A 19,304-nucleotide genomic window follows, 5' to 3' on the forward strand; every position below is an offset into this window, starting at 1 on the left:
TCTCTCTGGCTTGCTACATTTCAGTAATGCATCAAACACTGAACGTCTCTGCAAAAGTATGAAAGGTTAGACATATTTCAGGGAGAAATGAGTAAGGCAGCATAATAGTGAAATTTTCACCTGCTTGGTTCGAGGACGAAAACCATAAACAATAATCCTCATGTCTTTTCCTGCACCACGCAAGTGATCATAGCATCAAATAAAGTTGTAAGAAAAGAAGAAAACACTTCAACTAACATCACTATGGGAAGATGTCTATTGTCCAAGATAATATTCAGACGTTAAGACTTAACAGTCAAGAACGCAATTCAAAACCGGAGCGGATTTTGAGCTATGACACAAAATCCAGACAAAACAAAACCTAGTCTAAATCAGATATAGCAAATGATCAAGTCCGGAAACATACCAGTGACCTGTAAAAGACGTCGTGGTGGATTCCTGTCAGACTGACGAGGGTTTGATTGAACTTTCAGCACCTATGTTCACCACCCGTGAATCAGAAATACATAGAATAAACAATGTAAAAGCTACAGAGCCTAACTAAATCAATATTAATCACATAGCTCTGTCCCCAGGGTATAGCAACTGACCAATTTGTTAAACTTCTCAATAGTTGCCAATGGAATTGTTCCAAGTGGAATGACCTTTCTGGTTCCTTCACTCTTCACAAANCAGACGTTAAGACTTAACAGTCAAGAACGCAATTCAAAACCGGAGCGGATTTTGAGCTATGACACAAAATCCAGACAAAACAAAACCTAGTCTAAATCAGATATAGCAAATGATCAAGTCCGGAAACATACCAGTGACCTGTAAAAGACGTCGTGGTGGATTCCTGTCAGACTGACGAGGGTTTGATTGAACTTTCAGCACCTATGTTCACCACCCGTGAATCAGAAATACATAGAATAAAAAATGTAAAAGCTACAGAGCCTAACTAAATCAATATTAATCACATAGCTCTGTCCCCAGGGTATAGCAACTGACCAATTTGTTAAACTTCTCAATAGTTGCCAATGGAATTGTTCCAAGTGGAATGACCTTTCTGGTTCCTTCACTCTTCACAAAGAGAAACAAAGAATATATTTGTTCAACAGTACTTAAAATTTGAATAAGTAAAGTTCAAGACCTGTATTCTACATTTTAAAACTATCACATTGGCCAAGGAAAAATAGAACAAAAAAAAAAAGAAACAGAGGAAAGACAAAATCATACCAAAAAAAGAATACGGAAATTTGTCACCAACAAGGTCCCTGCCTCATCAGTGTTGATAAGCACAACTCCATAACCCTGTAAACAAGGTCCAAATATCAGAGAAAAGACTCAATTATAATGGGACATAACCAATACTGGATTCCACACTAATCCACAAACAACACGAGTGAAGCAAATTGCATACCAAGTCTCAAAATTTCAATAGCCGGATATGGTAACAAAGTTCCTAAAAAGGAAAATTCGAATAAAAGAGATCACTTTGACCAAATCTTTAAAAAAAAAAAAAGCATACCTCGACGACGACCTTCTCCGATTCCAGCAAGCAACTCAAATTAGCAAAAGAGCCTGACCCTGAAGCTGACTGCGGCGACCCATCAATCAAAAAGAGAGAGAGAACCAAACAAGAAACATTGAGCAATCAATTCAATACAAATAACCAGAATATGAGCTTTTTCGCAAACTTTGGAAAAACGACATTCACGTGTTGTCTGTGTAAATTGTGGGTTAAAAGGGAAGAAAACGTGAGAAACCCTAAGAATCAAAGAGGATAGAGAGAGAATTGAATTACATCGAGTTTGGTCCAATCAAGCGTATCCCAACTACCGGTACCATCCATCATCTTCTCTGATTCCGAATAACCACGCAGCGGCCTTCCTCTTACTCGCCCAGACGGTGGTCTCGGCGGCGTCATCAAGAGAAGAATAATGAGAGAAACCAGAGAGAAAGAGACGGTGGTGACGAAACTTTCACCTGCCGATCAACGGAGCAAAACGACGAATTTGTTTCGCCACAACAATTTTAATACGACACAGCTTTGGTACGGTGCTGTCGTGTTTTTTTTTTTTGTTTCATCTTGTACTTTATTTTGTTAGCGTTATCTATTTGTATTTTACTATTTTATCCAGCAAATTTATTAAAAGAAAAAGAAAACAAAAAAAAAGCAGTCAAGGCAATAAAATTGAGGTCAATTTATAAATATTCATCAAATCCGTATATGTTTTTTTTTTTTGACAATAAAATCCGTATATGTTTAGATATTAAACAAAATGAAAATGATACAACAAGGAAAAAAAAAACATATGATTTATTCAAATTATTAGTTTATAGTGTACAAAATATCTTAGAATTATATAAAGTTAAAGTTTGGACGGTAGAAGAACTTGTATATCTAGTTGTCCACGATAATAATATGTCACCGTCTTAAAAACAAATTACGAAACCATCCACAGGTGTGTGTATATCAAACAATTTGAATTGGTATTAAACATCAACATCTATAATCTTCAACAAACAAAAAAAACCTGCAACAATTAAATGACAAAGTATTTGAAAATATCTTGTTCTCCTGATTATTATTTTGTACTAAGTATTTTTATTTTAGCATACATAAATCACTACAAAACCTGAATACTTGGAAAAAAAATAGAAATCACATGACCAATAAAAAGGAAAATTTCCAAATTATAAACACAAAGATGTGTTTTTAGTTTTGAATACATTTTGCACCATTTCCTGGTGCTCTACCAATGTCCGTTCATGAAATTACAATTTAGCATTCATATTCATATGGAAAAAAAAAATTACAATTTATTACTGGAAGATTAGTTTACAAATTCTCCCAACTCAAGTTTTGTAAAATTCACAAATTCCACCACTTCAATCCAAATGATATGTCGGTGCTTTAACTTTCAATATTTAACCACCTTTTAAACCTAAGTCAATCTGCAAAACATAGCATGTTGCCTCCTCCACCACTCAAGAGGCAATAAAAAAACACTTATAACATTACATGACATAAGTCAAGTAACGACCGTTACAAACATTTAATTTTCGATTAATCTAATAATAACTATATTCGTATTTACAATTCTTTTCACTCTTCTAATTAGCTTCATCTTCTCCTCCTCTTCTTCTTCTTCTTCAATTCCTCCAAATTAAGCTTTAAAAGATTTACTCCTATCAGTACTTTCTACTTCTCATGCATATTGACTTGTTCCCTAATCATGTCTTCTTAGCCATTTTTGCGATTCTCATATCCGGTTTAGTTATAAACCATTAAGTACCGGAGACACAATTCGAACCGCATAAAACTCCCGCCAGGCCCACTAGGATGGCCGGTGATCGGAAACTTGTTTCAGTTTACTCGCTCGGGGATACAGTTTTTCGAGTACGTCGAGGAGCTCGTAATGATCTACGGTCCAATCTTCACTCTCAGGCTAGGGACTCGAACAAACAACGATATCATCTCCGACGCGAGTCTAGCACACGAAACATTAATCCAACGTGGAGCTCAGTTCGCGACCCGACCCGTCGAAACTCAAACCCGGAAAATCTTCAGCTCAAGTGAAATTACAGTCCACTCCGCGATGTATGGACCCATGTGGAGGTCATTAACATGGTTCAGAACATGCTGGGACAACCAAGGATCAAATCCGAGGCTAGAGACAACCAAGGACTCGACTGGGTGGCCTTTTGGTGCTGGACGTAGGATCTGTCCGAGGATGGGAATGGCTACGGTACACGTGTATTTGATGATAGCGAGAATGGTCAATAGTTCGAGTGGATCGCGTGTCCACCGGATAAGTAACGATGTAGATTTTGCCGGGAAGTTGGTGTTTGCTAGCTGTTGTGATGAAGAAGCCGTTGAGAGCCACGGTCAATATAGAGTTTAAACATAAAAGCTGCGGGATTAATTAGCATATGAACATTTGTAAACTCATGTACACTCCAATATTATTCAATAAATCTTATTCAATAAACACTCTCATGTCAAAACTGATCATATATGCATACTGGGTACTCATATCATGTTTTGTATTCATGATCTTGTAGGAATCTGTTGTATATGAAGGTAAAAACTTAACTATGATTTGTAACTAAAGCATAAGATGGTAATTTGGTAGAGAATCGGCATGGTGCTATAAATGAGAAGAGGCTTGTATTAGTCTCGGTGCAGAGGTTTAAACTTAAAACTTGTAATTAAGTTGCATGCATCTCAGAAGATTGATGTAACAACGTCAGGAGATAAAAAAAGAACTCATAATTCAAACTGAAAAAGTAAACGATGACATGTATAAAATCACGTTCGGAGATTTTTTTTTAAAAACCTGTATTACCACTACTGCACTTGTCATAAAAGACAAGACTTTCGCGTCGTACTTCTTGTGCATACCAAAAACTTCAGCCTCATAACATTAAATGCGATCCCAATCACACAACCGTTTTAATTCCATTATGTTAGAAATGGAAGAGGTTTGTATTAATCTCAGTGCAGAGGTTTAAACTTAAACTTGTAATAAGTTGCATGCATATCAAAAGATTGATGTAACAACAACATTACTTTGGTGTTGACAAAAAAAAAAAAAAAAAACATTACTTTGGTGAGGATCAAGTGATGAAGAAAGTGTTGATCACGCTTAGAAAGCTGTATTAAGTTCGGAGATAAAAAATTCACGTTCGGAGATAAAAAAAAAAAAAAAAAAAAAAAATTTAAAAACTGTATTACCCTATTGCACTTGCCATAAAAGACAAAGACTTTAAATTTGCATCGTACTTATTGTGCATACCAAACTCAGCCTAACATTAAATGAGAACCCAATCACAAAAACCGTTTTACTTTAAATTCTCCTCACCTATATTATCATGCTCCCCTCTGTTTTTATACCTTTTCCTCTGCTTCTTCCCTTTTCATTCCAAATCCTCCCCATAGCTACAAAGCAAACAAGAACCTAAAAATGTCTCTCTTTCCGTTTACCACCACTTCATTTAACATCTCCCCTTCACTCTTCTTGACCATCCTCGTATCCACTTTGGTTCTGCTGATCCTCACGCTCAGGAGCTCTAATTCAAAGCACGTAAAGCTTCCTCCAGGTCCTCCGGGTTGGCCAGTTGTCGGGAACCTCTTCCAATTCGCTCGCTCAAAAAAGCAATTTTACGAGTACGTTGATGATGTAAGGAACAAATACGGTCCTATCTTCACGTTGAGGATGGGGAGTCGAACGATGATCATCATCTCTGATTCAGCTATCGCCCACGACGTTCTCATTCAACGCGGACCAATGTTCGCAACCCGACCTTCCGAGAATCCGACCAGAACCATCTTCAGCTCCAACACTTTCACCGTCAACGCTTCGGCTTACGGACCCGTGTGGCGGTCCTTAAGACGGAACATGGTACCGAACATGCTAAGCTCGACAAGGTTCAGAGAATTCGGGTCGTCGAGACAATCCGCCATGGATAAACTCGTGGAGAGGATCAGATCAGAAGCTAAAGACAACAACGGTCTTGTCTGGGTACTAAGAAACGCAAGATTCGCTGCGTTTTGTATTCTTTTGGAGATGTGTTTCGGAATCGAAATGGACGAAGAGTCGATTTTGAACATGGATCAAGTGATGAAGAAAGTGTTGATCACGCTTAACCCAAGACTCGATGACTACCTCCCGATCCTTGCTCCGTTTTACTCCAAGGAGAGAGCAAGAGCTCTGGAGGTTCGTCGTGAGCAAGTTGATTTCATCGTTAAGTTCATCGAGAGACGACGGAGAGCGATTCAGAATCCGGGGACTGATAAAACGGCGTCGTCTTTCTCGTATCTTGATACACTTTTTGACCTTAAAATCGAAGGCCGTAAAACGACGCCGTCTAACGAAGAGCTCGTGTCTCTCTGCTCGGAGTTTCTCAACGGAAGTACTGATACGACGGGGACTGCGATCGAGTGGGGTATAGCACAGCTGATCGTGAATCCTGAGGTTCAATCTCGGCTCTACGATGAGATTAAATCAACGGTTGGAGATCGTAAGGTTGAGGAGAAAGATGTGGATAAAATGGTCTTTTTGCAAGCAGTCGTTAAGGAGATACTCCGGAAACATCCACCGACTTATTTTACGTTGACTCACTCCGTGACGGAGGAGACGACGGTCGCCGGTTACGATGTTCCCGTTGGGATTAACGTCGAGTTTTATCTCCCTGCTATTAATGAGGACCCGAAGCTTTGGTCTGATCCGAAGAAGTTTAACCCGGATCGGTTTATTTCGGGTAAGGAGGAAGCGGATATAACCGGTGTAACCGGAGTTAAAATGATGCCGTTTGGTGTTGGCCGTCGGATTTGTCCGGGTCTAGCGATGGCGACCGTACACGTGCACTTAATGCTAGCGAAGATGGTTCAAGAGTTTGAGTGGAGCGCTTATCCGCCGGGAAGTGAAATTAATTTCGCCGGGAAATTGGAATTTACGGTGGTGATGAAGGAACCGTTGAGAGCCATGGTTAAGTCAAGAGCTTAAAATTTGTTTGTTTGTTTTTTTCTTAATTTTTTTTTTGATTGATTATGAAAAGTTGAAAACGTTGTGTGCTGCTTACATCAAAGGGAACCTATAGTTTTGAACCTATAGAATGCTCAAATATACGAATAAATTATTTGTCTTTTTTTTTGTTCCTCAATTATTATTATTATTATTACTATTATTTGTAAAACTGAGCTAAGTTGATATTGTGTTTAGGCACCACATAATAATAACAATCATAATTTCGTTACCTACAACGAAAATATCTACCAAAAAGTAATAAAGCTAAGCTATCTTAATATCACTCTTCAAAAATGTTCGATAATTGATCTTTTGATAAGTCTAAAGTTTTCACTTTTTACGATGCAAAAGCAAACATTAAACATCTGTCTATCACGTAACCTTATGAATTACTCAAGATTTGGAACGGGGATATGATATAAAGGATTTCACATGAGAAAGGACAACATCACATGATATGGGACTTCCATTGAGTCGACGTTTAAGAGGCCACATTGTGTGGTGTCGGATGTCGACGTTTTTAAGCTAAGATGCATGGAATCAGGAGGGGAAAAACAAAAATTTTCTAAAAAACAGGAAAGGGATACATGTTGGAAGCGTATGTATATACATATATGTTTATATACATATAGATACATATGTTTACGTACTCATATATATATTTATAAAATTCTTAAAAAAAAAAAATCATTGTAATAAAATGTTGAGAGTTGACACATATAGTTGATGTCGTTATATTTTTTAAAAACAAAGTTTTATTACTAGCAACGATTTCATATTTTTATTAACACCACACGCTTCCAACTCTGAAACGTCCGATTTCGTCGCGCTTCCAAACATCATATTTTGGGAACCGCGATTCCGAGTCGATTCCAGGCGATTCCCAACGTTTCTGCTTCCGGAGCGAGAAACGCCTCATTTTCCACGCTCCCGTGCTTCTTAGTTTTTAAGAGCCGACCAAATTAGCTCAGATTATATAACTTGTTGGGTGGGCTTGCATTGCTTAATTTGTGCTGGAAAAGCCCATAATCTTAGCCCAATAGCAAATACCACAATTATCACCTCTCTCTTCCTCGCTCATTCTTCTTCGTCTTCTTCTTCTTCATTCGAGAGCATACTCAATCAATCCTCTTCCTCGCTTTGTTGCTTTGGGTAAGCTTCTTCCAACGATGAATGCAACTGATCTTTGGGAAGAAATCGAAAGTTCTGAGAGGTACTTCTGATAATTTCCTTAAAATTCTTATCTTTTGTTGTTTGCTAATTTTTGCGAATTTTGGTTTCCGTACTTGGCGATGCGTATAATGAGAACTGCAAATTTACCCAGAAATAGTGTTAACATGAATCATCTGTTCTGGTTTTTATTCAATTATGTGTAAAAATTTTCAGAAAGACCAATTCATCTCATACTTGATGCTTACGATGATTTGCTCAGTAGTAATTCCGATTGCTCTTTGTTTGATGGGTTTAGTTACCTCGTGTGCTCTATGTATGAAGAGGCAAATTCATCATCTTCCTCCATACTGAAAACAATATTTGGAAACATTGATGTTTTATCTGAGGAGGAAGCTCTTGGTGATCACCAATTGCATGATCTGTTGGAATCTGTTGGTATGGTTTTAGTCCAATCCTTGCATGGAATCGGAAGGTATGTTTCCTGACTGTATTTTCACATTATCTAGTTTGAGACTAGCTCCTCTTGATTCTGTTTGGAATTGGATGCTTTAAGGAGCTTTATAGTTTCCAACAAATTCCTTTTTTTTCATGCAGGACAGTGGAGATTGTAAACGAGTTGAGAAATGTGTTTGGTGAAATTGCAGCTATCCCTGTTCAAGTTCTTCTCACTGGGTATCTTTCTTGTTCTGAAACTTTCACAGTATTTAAATCTTATTGCGCTTGAAACAGAGTATATTTGGTTCTTTATGTAAGTAGGCTTCAGAACTAGGAGTAAATGACATTCATAACCAAAGAGGAGAGTGAGAGAAAATATTTAAAAAAAAAATACTTGAGAGTTCGTATTATTTGCTAACTTTTACTTATTAGGGAGAGTACAATACTGTTCTCTGAATCCATTAGCATAGTAAAAAGTCACAGAACAATGTGGTATATCTCAAGTTTATTGATATTCTCTCTCTTTTTTCCCCCCTTTAGGATATGCCTTCAAATATCAAATGGTTCATACTCGGGTGTAAGTGAGATTCTGCAAGATTTTTTTAGCATATGGGTTTACAGAGACAACCACTATATCCTAAATGACGCTGGAGTAAGTGCAAAAGGGTTCCATGGGAAAACATCTATGGATATTGATGAGTTCTTAGAAGTTGTAGAGCTGTATACCTTTGGAGTTCTTGCAAAAGTTTCTGATGACGTGGGTCTAGCCGTTTCATGGGTTGAGAAAGCTGCATTGCCTGAGGATAGACGACATGTACTATTGTATCTTTTCATGAGTTGTGTATAAACTTGTAAATGTGTTCCTCGTACTAAGATGCTACACTCAAATCTCTGCTTCAGGGGCTTTTGAGAAGATTACATTCTTTACTGTCTCTCAAAACAACAAACGTTCCAGATGCTAGTTCTTTTGAGGAAGATTCCAAGGATTCTTCTTCTTATGCCGTAGTGAATAAGCCCAAGGATTCCAAGAATTATGATATTGATTCTGGCCTGAAACTCACTAAACAACATGAACCTTCGCCACTTTGGTCATCCCATCCTCTAAGCCTCAAGCTTGGTAATACCCAATTTAGCATGTCCAAGGGAAAGGTTGCTATAAGCCTTGTTGGATTAATCATATGTTATGCTTTGAAGAGAAAACGAGCTGCTTTGATACGGTAAGAATTCCTCTAAGTCTGTTTCTGAACATCTGTACGTGATGAAAAAAAAAATACACTGTGAACCACAAAATAAGCTGTATGTGTGCTCGTTTACTTGTTTTAGGATCATTCGCAGACAGATGGAGTCTACGAGAAAAGCATTTGTAGATTTCTGGAAGCTTGCTTTTTCATACCAAGTGAATCCTCTTGCAGCAATTCAATCCATACCAAACAGCACAACATGAGACAATCGATGCACAGTAAGATGGATCAAATAAAGCTGCATCCTTTTTAGGTGAGTTACTTAAAGTGTGTCGTATATAATTAGTTCCAGTGTATGGAAAATGTCTTTCTATGTTAAACCAATACTAGCACATGTAATGGTAAAGATAATATACCAAAGCTGTCTCAAATATTTTCAAACATTGGTCCAAACTTACTTTATCTCACCTCATCCTCTTAAACCAGACTGAAATCATTGAATAACTGTATAAATTTTAGTTTGCACGCATATCTATATTGCCCCATACCTTTTTCAATTTTAGTATATTAGTTTTAGCCCGAATGCATATATGCTATATTTTAAAATATAAAATTTAACCGATTGTTCTTAATATCGCTTTAAAGTAAACAAAATTAATACATAGCTAGTGGCTTATAAAAAATCGATAATGAAATGAACCATACGATACAATTTTCTTTTTGATATTCTTTTTCAAAACCATACGATAAAACTTGGTGGAATTTAGAAACTAGCTACAGACCAGGAGGGGGTATATGAAGATAAAATTAAGAAATTGTGAGTGACTTACAAAAATTGATAGTGAATGAACCATTCGATAAACTTTTCTTTTTATATAAAAAAAAAATCATACGATAAACTTGGTGAAAATATATAGAAACTAGATAGAGACAATATCTAGGGTTATATACCATATATATGTTATATATATTTGAAGAGAGGAAGCAAAAAAGCAAACGAAAACATTAAACAACAATCAAAGGCACTGTACTGCACCTTCTTCCTTAGAGAGATCACAAACACAATGGTGATGCCGGACGGCTTTCCAAGGGATTTGTTAGAGGAGATACTTTGTCGCGTTCCGGCCACATCTCTGCAGAGGATACGATATAGTTGCAGACTATGGAACAACATATGCGACACTAGGAGATTCACAAGAAAGCACTTCCGTAAAGCCCCGAAGCAGTGTCTGATTCTCATGATGAACGAGTTTAGGGTTTCTTCGATGAGCCTTAACCTCTTTAAAAATCCATCCACACGTGCACTTAGCTTGCCCGACCCTTGTTTTAGTTCAGAACAATTCGAGATTTCCAAAGTCTCACACTGGGAGGGATTATTACTATGCACCAACGTATACCAAACTAGAATCGTGGTTTGGAACCCGTGTACTGGTGAAACCAGATGGATTCAAACTAGACAAACTGGCGGCACCTGTGCTCTTGGATCTTACCATGACAAGAATTCTCACGGTAAGAGCTACAAAATACTGTGCTATAATATGGGTAAATTCTACCCGAGACCAGAATTTGCAATTTATGAGAGCAACTCTAACTCATGGAGGACTATTGATACAACCCTTGAGTGCCACGTAGAACATAGTGAGTTCTGCGTGTCTTTGAAAGGAAATACTTATTGGGTTGTTTCAGCTGTAAAACAGAAACAGCTTGGCGTATTCTTACTTGCTTTTGATTATACAACTGAAACATTCAGACGTCTCTGTCTTCCGTATCAGTGTCCTAGTTTTGAAGTAGTGTCTCTATCAGTTGTTAGAGAAGAGAAGCTTTCGGTGTTGTTGCAACGCGACGCTAGATCAGTGACAGAGATATGATTGACAAATAGGATTGGTGAGACCAAAGTGGTGTCGTGGAGCATGATCTTACACATACCACCAGGTGTCCCGCCCGATTTTAATTTCTTTACCGGCGTAACTTTCTTGGTCGATGAGGAGAAAAAAAGTCGTCGTGTGTTGTGATAAATACATGGTAACCGACTTACACGGCAAAAACTTGGTCCACATTATTGGATGGGGCAATTTAATACAAATTGATTTTGGATTTGTTGAGTGTTGGCCATTTCTGTTTCATTATGTTCCAAGTTTGGCTCAAGTATAAGAGCCAAACTTTTTGTTTTCTTTCTTTTTTTCAGTGTTACATCATGGTCGTCAATAAACTGATATTTTCACTATATAAGAAATGTCTTTTTTTTCTTTTCTTTTAAAGTATTATGATCAGAAAGATCTCTATTGTTGCTTCTAGATCTTTTTTTGACATATACTTCACTTTATCCAGTTCTTGGGGTTTTGGGACAAGTAACTTCGTATAGTTACAACAAAACGGACGATTGGCAAACCGAGTAGCTATCTTCAACCCTCTTTATATTTACGACTTCCACATGTTCTACCAAAATGCTATGGCCTATCAATGCAAATTAATATGCATATACAGAAAAACTTTAGGTTTGTTGTCATGTTCATAAGTATTACTTTCACGAAGTCATATATATCATATTTGATTGTCATATTGTGTAGGGTTTTTGTTATATAAGAAAACTTAGGTCTGTATACACACTTTCTCTTTTTAAATAATGTTCATGAGTTCGTGAATATGAATTGGCTATCATCAAGAATGCAACCAACTAATTAAACAAATATATATATCAGGACTAAGTCAAATCCCTTAGGGGCTAAACCCTTTGGTTAACAGTGTCACTATTCTGTTTTCTATGATAAAGGAGTAAGCAGAGTATGTGTCATTTTGTTTTCATCTTTACAGCAAACTTCTAGTCGTCCAATTTGATCTCAACAACACTGAAAAAATAACTGTCAAACTTCCTTAAACTTATTTGGTCCACTGTCGACAGTACACTTTTTTCCAGTTTAAGTACGAAAATTCATTTTCTAAATTAAATTTTTGTTTTTAACAGAGTATTGTTTTTCTAAAGTCTAGACTACCATTGAAGTTTGTTTTACAACTAAAGTCTAGACTAGAAAACCGCAACTATAAAACCTTAAACTAGGATCTCTCGTTAAAAAGCTTAATTATGATATATAGTTCTTCAAAACTTGTAAGAATATAATTCATCATAGCTTGGTAAACACCCACCATGAGCATCATCATCAAAAAGCCCGAAGTTGTCCTGCGAGTAGTGTTGGTAATATTGATCCGGAGGAATTTGGTCACCAAAATGTGGCTGATGTCCCATAGACTTCAAGTTGGACCCAGGAACGGTTACATTGTCCGCATGTCCCAGAGTCACGTCATGGATACTCGAGCGTTTCCCCTTCTTACTGTCAGAACTTTGCCTTAAGTAATACTTCTGAGCATGGCTTGCCACTTGCATCGGGCTCCTTGTCTTCACACATTCCCTCGAGATGCTCTTCCAATCTCCTTTCCCGTACTTCTCTAGTCCATCCAGAAACAATCTGATATTTATCATTAAATCAACCAAAGTCCATAACTAAGAGCATCACATCAAAAAATAATCATCTATCTAATTAGCAAATTAATACGTGATATATTCGTTCTCCACCTAGCTCTAACCAAAAAAAAACCCTAGCTAATTCATTAATCCTTAGCAAGATTAAACTATTAAATATGGACTTGAATTCCACAATCCAAAGAAACCCTTATTGATATAACTAACCTATGTTCCTCTGGTGTCCAAGGAATTCCCTTCTTTCTCCCCGTGCCTTGGCTTTTGGACTCAGCCGCTTTCTTCAGTGACACGTAATCGTCATCATCATCCCGGTACTTGGGCAAAGGAACCTTACCTGTTTCGATCTGCTCAACATCGTAGACCAAATCGTCGTAGTAGAACTTCACCTCCTCCACCGGTTTCCGCAGATGCTCGGCGATACTCTCCAAAATAGACGGCGAGCCCTCCGGGAATTGCGCCAGAGCAATCTCAAAATGCTTGTTATCTTCCTTCGTCCACCGCGGAATCGAAACCATAGTATCCTAGAATGAAAAAAAAAAAGAAAAAAGAGAGAAATCTCGACTGATAGAAGCAACAAAATTATAGTGAGAAATCTGCTGCTATTTAGGGTTTTTCGTTTCTTGTCAAAATAATCTTGAGAAATCATTTTAGGGAAAATCGTATATATAGAATTTTTATAATAAAATCAAATGAATTATAATAAAATCAAATGAGTGTTATTGGTATTGATTTAAATAGAGTTTTAAAGATTAATTTTAAATGTAATGTAGAATGATTTTATTCAGTCAAGATTTTGTTAAACTTTTTTAAAGTTTAGTGTTATTAGTTTGTGAATTATAAAAAGTCATTTAAAATATTAACAAACCTGAGGTTATTGGATTTAGATATTTATAAAGTTAATAAAAGTTTTGTGTTATTAAATTAAAACAAAAGAATATAGGATTATTAAAAAATTTAATTATTATGTTATTGGTTTATGATTTTATACATTTTTCACAAAATAAAATTATGGAAAATATCAATGAAAATATATAGAGAGATTCTTTGGTGCAAGATTTTAGAAAATTAATCCACAAAACTATAAAAAAATCTCTAACAATCCTTAAATATATTTCACTTATTTGTTTTTGATGATTTTATTGAAATTTTTAAAATTCTTTATAAATTAAATTTCAATAACACCCTTTAATCCTCTTATTTACTTTTACTTAACAACAATACTTTTTTTTTTAAAGTGCGCAAATCAACTTATATGCGCACAATGTGGCCCAAAATGCTTAAAAATTCTCTACTTGTTTTCGCAATTTTTTATAATTTATTGTCAAAAGTAGGGTCATAGAAGAAGATACAGGACTCGGAGTCGAGGTCACAGCATGCTGACCAGAATCTAAGCCGAATTGGTTCTCATGTATATATATTGATGTGGTTGGAAAAGGTCAATGATCCAGTGAAAGACATAAATGGTTATAATATTTTTTTTTTTTAAGAAAATCATAAGAATTTTCAAAATCCAAAATTTAAAATGGACAATTCGAGGGTGAATAGACTGTCCACCATTTGAAAATCCAGCTTAAAATTTGTAGTTTCAAAATTTCAACTTTCGATAGATCCAGGAACTTGAGAAAGATTGGTCAAAATACCAGAAGGATCTTAAAACATTTATACTTTTTTCAAAGCAACCAAAACATTTATAGTTTGTTCAATCCTTCATCAATGAGCATCATCATCCTATATATATGTACATCATCATCTTATCCGCCCGTATACACACACTTGATCATCGTCAACCAAAACTCACCACATATATACTCCTATACTTGATATCATCATTAATCATCCTATACAATTATCAAGGGAAACACATGTCCTCCTCCTATTGAAACTACCAATCCTATATAGATGCAGAAAACGAACCAGTCCAAGTTCCGTCGCTTCTTACATTATTGTATAATGGACATTAAATTCGAGAAAGAATAAGACTGTATTTTTATCAAAATCCGGTTTAAAAAATTGGGTAAGAATTTCTTAAAATCCAATGGATTCAGAAACTCAGAGCTAGATTTTTTTTTTTAAAAATGTTTTTAAGTTTTTGAAAGCCATCATTATTAGCTACTCCATTTTAGATTTCGGAAGAAAAAAACTGTTTTCATAATATTGAATTAGGAAAACTAGTTTTTATTGAAACTTTTCCATCAACTGAAAATCAAAAACTAAATAAATTGCCTTTCAAGTTTCTTTTAACACCAAACTCTATACGAGGAACCAAGACTCTAGCTAAAACCATAAACCAAAATATTTCCCAAAAAAAAACCTTATGCCTTACATAGTTCGTCAAAGCCTGCTAAACACCCATCAACATTATCATCACAAAGGCCCGACGTTGTTTTGGGAATAATAGTTTTGATACGGAGGAATTTGGCCACCAAATTCTGGCTGCCCGCCCATAGGCTTCAAGTTGGGTCCAGGGATATCTCCCAGAGTAATGTCATGGATACTCGAGCGTTTCCCCTTCTTACCGTCAGAACTTTGCCTTAAGTAATACTTCTGAGCATGGCTTGCCACTTGCATCGGATTCCTTGTCTTCACACATTCCCTCGATATGTTCTTCCAATCTCCTTTCCCGTACTTCTCTAGTCCTTCTAGAAAAGACCTGAAAATCTCATGAATCAAACCAAAAGGTCCATAACCAAGATCACATTAAAACGAACTAACAATCATCTATCTATTCTACGTTCATCACCCTTACCAAAAAAAAAACCCCCTAAAGCATCAACCGTTACCATGCCATAGCAAGTTCTAAAACTGCATACTTTCCCTAGTCAAAAGTACTAATTAAACCCTAATTTTGTAATCCATATAGCGAGATAGTATTTTGACTAACCTGTGTTCCTCTTCTGTCCAAGGATTCCCCTTCGCTTTCTCCTTGACCTTGTTTTTGGACTGAGTCGCCTCCTTCAGTGACTTGTAATCGTCCTCTCGGTACCTAGGCAAGTCAAAGTTATCCGATTGGATGAGCTCAACATCGTCGACCAACGCCTGGTAGTAGTAATACACCTCATTGACCGGTTTGTTCACAGAATGGGCGATTTTCCCAAAAAAATACGGCGAGACAGCTACGCCCCGGTATTCGTTCAGAGCTTTCTCAAAACGCTTGTCCTCATCCCTCGTCCACCTCGGACTCGAAGTCATAGTAAGTATCCAAGAAAAGAGAGAGAGAGAGAGATAGAAATCTAGAGAGATCGCTAAAGATCAGGAATCTTATAGAAGCAACAAATATAAATCGTTGTCAACGCAATTTTCTTGAGGGTTTTCTCGTTTCCTATCAGATTTATAGTGAGAAAATAATACGAAAATTGTAACATTATTCCGCATCTTCGCTTTATTTAACAAAAGTAGCACGATTTATTTTTGTTTTGTTTTTAACCCCGCATATTATTTATCTGACTGATCAATACTCTCTTTCTTAGAATTTTTTTTTTGATGCGTGTGTTCATCATCACACAAAGAACAAAAAAAAGTTGCATTAACTTTCATTACAAGAAAGAGTTCAATTTATAAACTTCTTATAAATTTTGGTCTTATTTCATCATCATCATCATCACCCTATACGCTTGATCATCATCAAGTCAAAACACATATACTCCTCCTATACACTTGATATCATCATTAATCATATCCTATGCACTTGTACATCTTCAAGTGAAACTCATATCCCCCTAGCTATACCGAAACTACGTACCAAACCTATCTAAATACTGATGAAAACAAGAAAAGTTCCTTTTTTTTTTTTCTTCTATCCATTGCTTCTTTCATTCTTTACACATCTCAGGTCCAAGACAAGAGCCTCGGGACGGCGGATGATCATCATCATGCGGAGGGTTATGCATTCCAAAATCTGGCTTGCCTGTGATAGACTCCAAAGTTATGTCAAGGATAGTCGAGCGTTTCTTCTTACTCCCCAATTGCTGCCTTTTGTAATACTTCTGAGCATGGGTTGCCACTTGCATATGGTTCTTTGTCTTGACAAATTCTCTTGATATCATCTTCCATTCTCCTTTCCCATACTTGTTCAATCCAGCCAGAAACAATCTGAAAACACCATTAACCAAATCAAAAAAGCCCATAATCAAGATCACATTCCCTCACAACACACACATTAATTAAATAACCTGCCAAGATTATAAGAAAGTGTGATATGAACCTGTGTTCCTCTTCTGTCCAAAATCTTCCCTTTATTATATGTATGGGCTTTCTCGCTTCCTTCAATGACACGTAATCGTCGTCCCGGTACTTGGGCAAAGCAATGTTATCCGATTCGATCATTCCAACATCGTAGACCAACGCTTCGTAGTAGTACTTCACCTCCTCGAAAGGTTTCTTCAGAAGCTTGGCGATATTCTCTAAAGAAGACGACGAGTCCACCAGGGATTGAGCCACAGCTATCTCAAAACGCTTGTGTTCGTCCCACGTCCACTGCGGAATCGAAGCCATAGAGTAGTATCCAAAGAAAATGAGATAAAAAAAAAAAAAAAGAGATCGTGAATGTTTCAAGAATCAAGAAGATCGTTTTTGTGGAATCTGTTACTGAAGAAGAGCGAGCGTTGTTTGTTCCTTTTTATTTTTCAGAAGCTGAGAATTTATAGAGGTGGGGGAGTCGCCGGATTAAAACGTAGGTGAAAATTACAAACTTAGCCCTCAATTTAGAAAAATAAACACGCGCGGTTTCGTATCTAAAACCGCAAACTTGACTCATGAGCTCCATTCTTGTTTGCTTTTAGACGCAATTAGGGTAAAACTTGGTCTTGAGAGTAATTAAGGAGATTCAAGTCGTTTTTGTTTCCTACTGTATTTAACTTTATAAAAGCTCCATTTTTCAATTTATGTTGTCTGTTTACTCAATTGTATTTAAATTAAAATACTTATGTTTTTCTTTTGTCAACTATTGTTTTAATGGTTAAAGAAAATAAAATAGCTGACCACAAAAGTAAATAAAATATGGTTTACAATACATAGATGCAAATCCCAAATTCCTCACACTTCTAATAAATAAATAAATCAAGGGCCTTCAATACTTTAGGCTTTCAATTTGTTTTCACAAAGCATTTTTATATTTAGTTGTTAATACGGTCATAAAGATATCACGTTGAGTTGGAGGGCTTAGCATGGTGAACGAACAACTGGCTCTTGTTGTGGCTGCCACTGTGGATGAATTAGCTCTTCTTGGCCTGTCGAGTCCACATTGTTGTCCACCAGAGTTATGTTGTTGTGTCTCCGTCGTTTCATCACATCATTCACAATTTTGTTGTCCACCAGATCAGGTATGTCGTTGGCTCTTGGCGAATCTATCACATTTTTCTCAGAGTTTTGCCAGTTGAAATACTTATGTGCATACATTGCGACTTGCATCGGGTTCTTGGTATCCAGTAAGATAGCAATTTTACGCCAGTCTTTCCCATACCGCTTTAAACCGATCAGAAACCATCTGCATTACAATTTTTCACATCAGCCAATATTTAATAATGTTTCACAATGCAAAATTAGTTAAATGATCAAAATTGACTCAAATGTGAATAATAAAATAAACTAATGTCTAGACAGAGAAGGCGTACGTCTAGCTAGATCCACAAGATACTTTCGCTAATCTATCAAAACCACTTGATCAACATGTATGTATGTAAATGTAAATTCCACTAAATAACAAAAAAAATCTGAACTCATCAATCATCCTTATATATGTACTGACTCGTGTGTTTCTTTGCTCCATTTAGTTCTCTCTGCCTCGTAGGAACTCTGAGCCTCATTTAATTCATTAGGAAAAGCTATTCCTCGTAAAAGATCATTGACCATTTCCTCGTAATGCTTCTTAACATCAGGCACCGGTTTTTGCAAATACTCGGCAATTTTCTCGAAACGAGTAGGCAAAAAGGCAGAGAACACCACTAGTGAATCCTTGAACTTCTCGTTCTCCTCTCTCGTCCATGAATTTTCAGCCATGAATCCCAAAATAAATTAGAGAATGATGAAGTTGACAACCAAAAAAAATATTTATGAATTTGGAGAACTATCTGTAATATATAGATAACTCTTGCAAGGGATATATATAGCAGCTTATAAATTAACTCAAGTAACAAAAAGATAAGCATATGACTTGTCTTCTCTCTAACTGAGGTGTCTTAAGTTTTTCCTTCTTTTTTTCTTATATTAAAAGGTAATTTTCTGATTTTGCTATGTTGCATACTATGTCTTTGTTTAATTTCTTTTCCTAATTTTACTGTTTATTCATTTAGCATATATCTTTTTATTAAAAGTTATGTATTTTACTACTTATCAAGAATGAAAATTTTACAACCAAATACATTATGATATGTACATATATGTGGTTTTGACACATGATAAATTTTTAAATATGACGTCATATTTATAGTACAAACGTTCTAGAAAGTGAAAAAAACAAATATAACATAAAAAAATAAATACTCAAATTTTTAATTTTGTAAATTAGGAACAATACTTTCCTTGGTACAAAAG

At 36.2% G+C, this 19,304-nt stretch overlaps 8 protein-coding genes across 9 annotated transcripts in view; 3 read left to right on the plus strand and 5 right to left on the minus strand.

The window, feature by feature from the left end:
* The window catches only part of LOC104763981 (phosphatidylinositol-3-phosphatase myotubularin-1-like), a 7,136-nt gene extending 5,230 nt beyond the window's left edge, over nt 1-1,906 (minus strand). Inside the window, 6 exon segments of the mRNA XM_010487433.2 lie at nt 121-170; nt 804-873; nt 988-1,059; nt 1,216-1,290; nt 1,508-1,576; nt 1,784-1,906. Of these exon segments, the coding sequence (XP_010485735.1) occupies nt 121-170; nt 804-873; nt 988-1,059; nt 1,216-1,290; nt 1,508-1,576; nt 1,784-1,906 (459 nt within the window).
* LOC104764242 (cytochrome P450 77A4-like) lies at nt 4,728-6,638 on the plus strand. The gene has a single exon (XM_010487774.2). The coding sequence runs from the start codon at nt 4,950-4,952 to the stop codon at nt 6,489-6,491; it is 1,542 nt and encodes a 513-aa protein (XP_010486076.1). The 5' UTR covers nt 4,728-4,949; the 3' UTR covers nt 6,492-6,638.
* LOC104764335 lies at nt 7,591-9,753 on the plus strand. 2 transcript variants are annotated; one of them, XM_010487958.2, is made up of 6 exons: nt 7,591-7,725; nt 8,007-8,157; nt 8,280-8,357; nt 8,661-8,934; nt 9,021-9,337; nt 9,444-9,753. In XM_010487958.2, the coding sequence occupies exons 1-6, from the start codon at nt 7,686-7,688 to the stop codon at nt 9,562-9,564; spliced, it is 981 nt and encodes a 326-aa protein (XP_010486260.1). In that variant the 5' UTR covers nt 7,591-7,685; the 3' UTR covers nt 9,565-9,753. The 2 variants fall into 2 exon arrangements, with proteins under 2 accessions (XP_010486260.1, XP_010486188.1); XM_010487886.2 differs by having other exon boundaries at nt 7,593-7,725; nt 7,981-8,157; nt 9,444-9,748.
* On the plus strand, nt 10,366-11,169 carry LOC109132242 (probable F-box protein At5g47300). The gene has a single exon (XM_019243594.1). It carries the CDS (start codon nt 10,366-10,368, stop codon nt 11,167-11,169), a length of 804 nt encoding a protein of 267 aa, XP_019099139.1.
* On the minus strand, nt 12,396-13,291 carry LOC104764489 (transcription factor DIVARICATA-like). Its single transcript, XM_010488068.2, has 2 exons — nt 12,984-13,291; nt 12,396-12,762 (listed from the first exon to the last, which is right to left on the minus strand). Exons 1-2 carry the CDS (start codon nt 13,289-13,291, stop codon nt 12,396-12,398), a joined length of 675 nt encoding a protein of 224 aa, XP_010486370.1.
* LOC104704166 (transcription factor DIVARICATA-like) lies at nt 15,141-15,965 on the minus strand. Its single transcript, XM_010420300.1, has 2 exons — nt 15,658-15,965; nt 15,141-15,426 (listed from the first exon to the last, which is right to left on the minus strand). Exons 1-2 carry the CDS (start codon nt 15,963-15,965, stop codon nt 15,141-15,143), a joined length of 594 nt encoding a protein of 197 aa, XP_010418602.1.
* Nucleotides 16,586-17,267, minus strand: LOC104704175 (transcription factor DIVARICATA-like). The gene is made up of 2 exons (XM_010420307.1): nt 16,978-17,267; nt 16,586-16,865 (listed from the first exon to the last, which is right to left on the minus strand). The coding sequence occupies exons 1-2, from the start codon at nt 17,265-17,267 to the stop codon at nt 16,586-16,588; spliced, it is 570 nt and encodes a 189-aa protein (XP_010418609.1).
* LOC104704181 (transcription factor DIVARICATA-like) lies at nt 17,934-18,770 on the minus strand. Its single transcript, XM_010420313.1, has 2 exons — nt 18,520-18,770; nt 17,934-18,258 (listed from the first exon to the last, which is right to left on the minus strand). Exons 1-2 carry the CDS (start codon nt 18,768-18,770, stop codon nt 17,934-17,936), a joined length of 576 nt encoding a protein of 191 aa, XP_010418615.1.

This window comes from Camelina sativa, chromosome 1, assembly GCF_000633955.1.
Source record: "Camelina sativa cultivar DH55 chromosome 1, Cs, whole genome shotgun sequence".
Classification (NCBI taxonomy): Eukaryota; Viridiplantae; Streptophyta; class Magnoliopsida; order Brassicales; family Brassicaceae; genus Camelina; species Camelina sativa.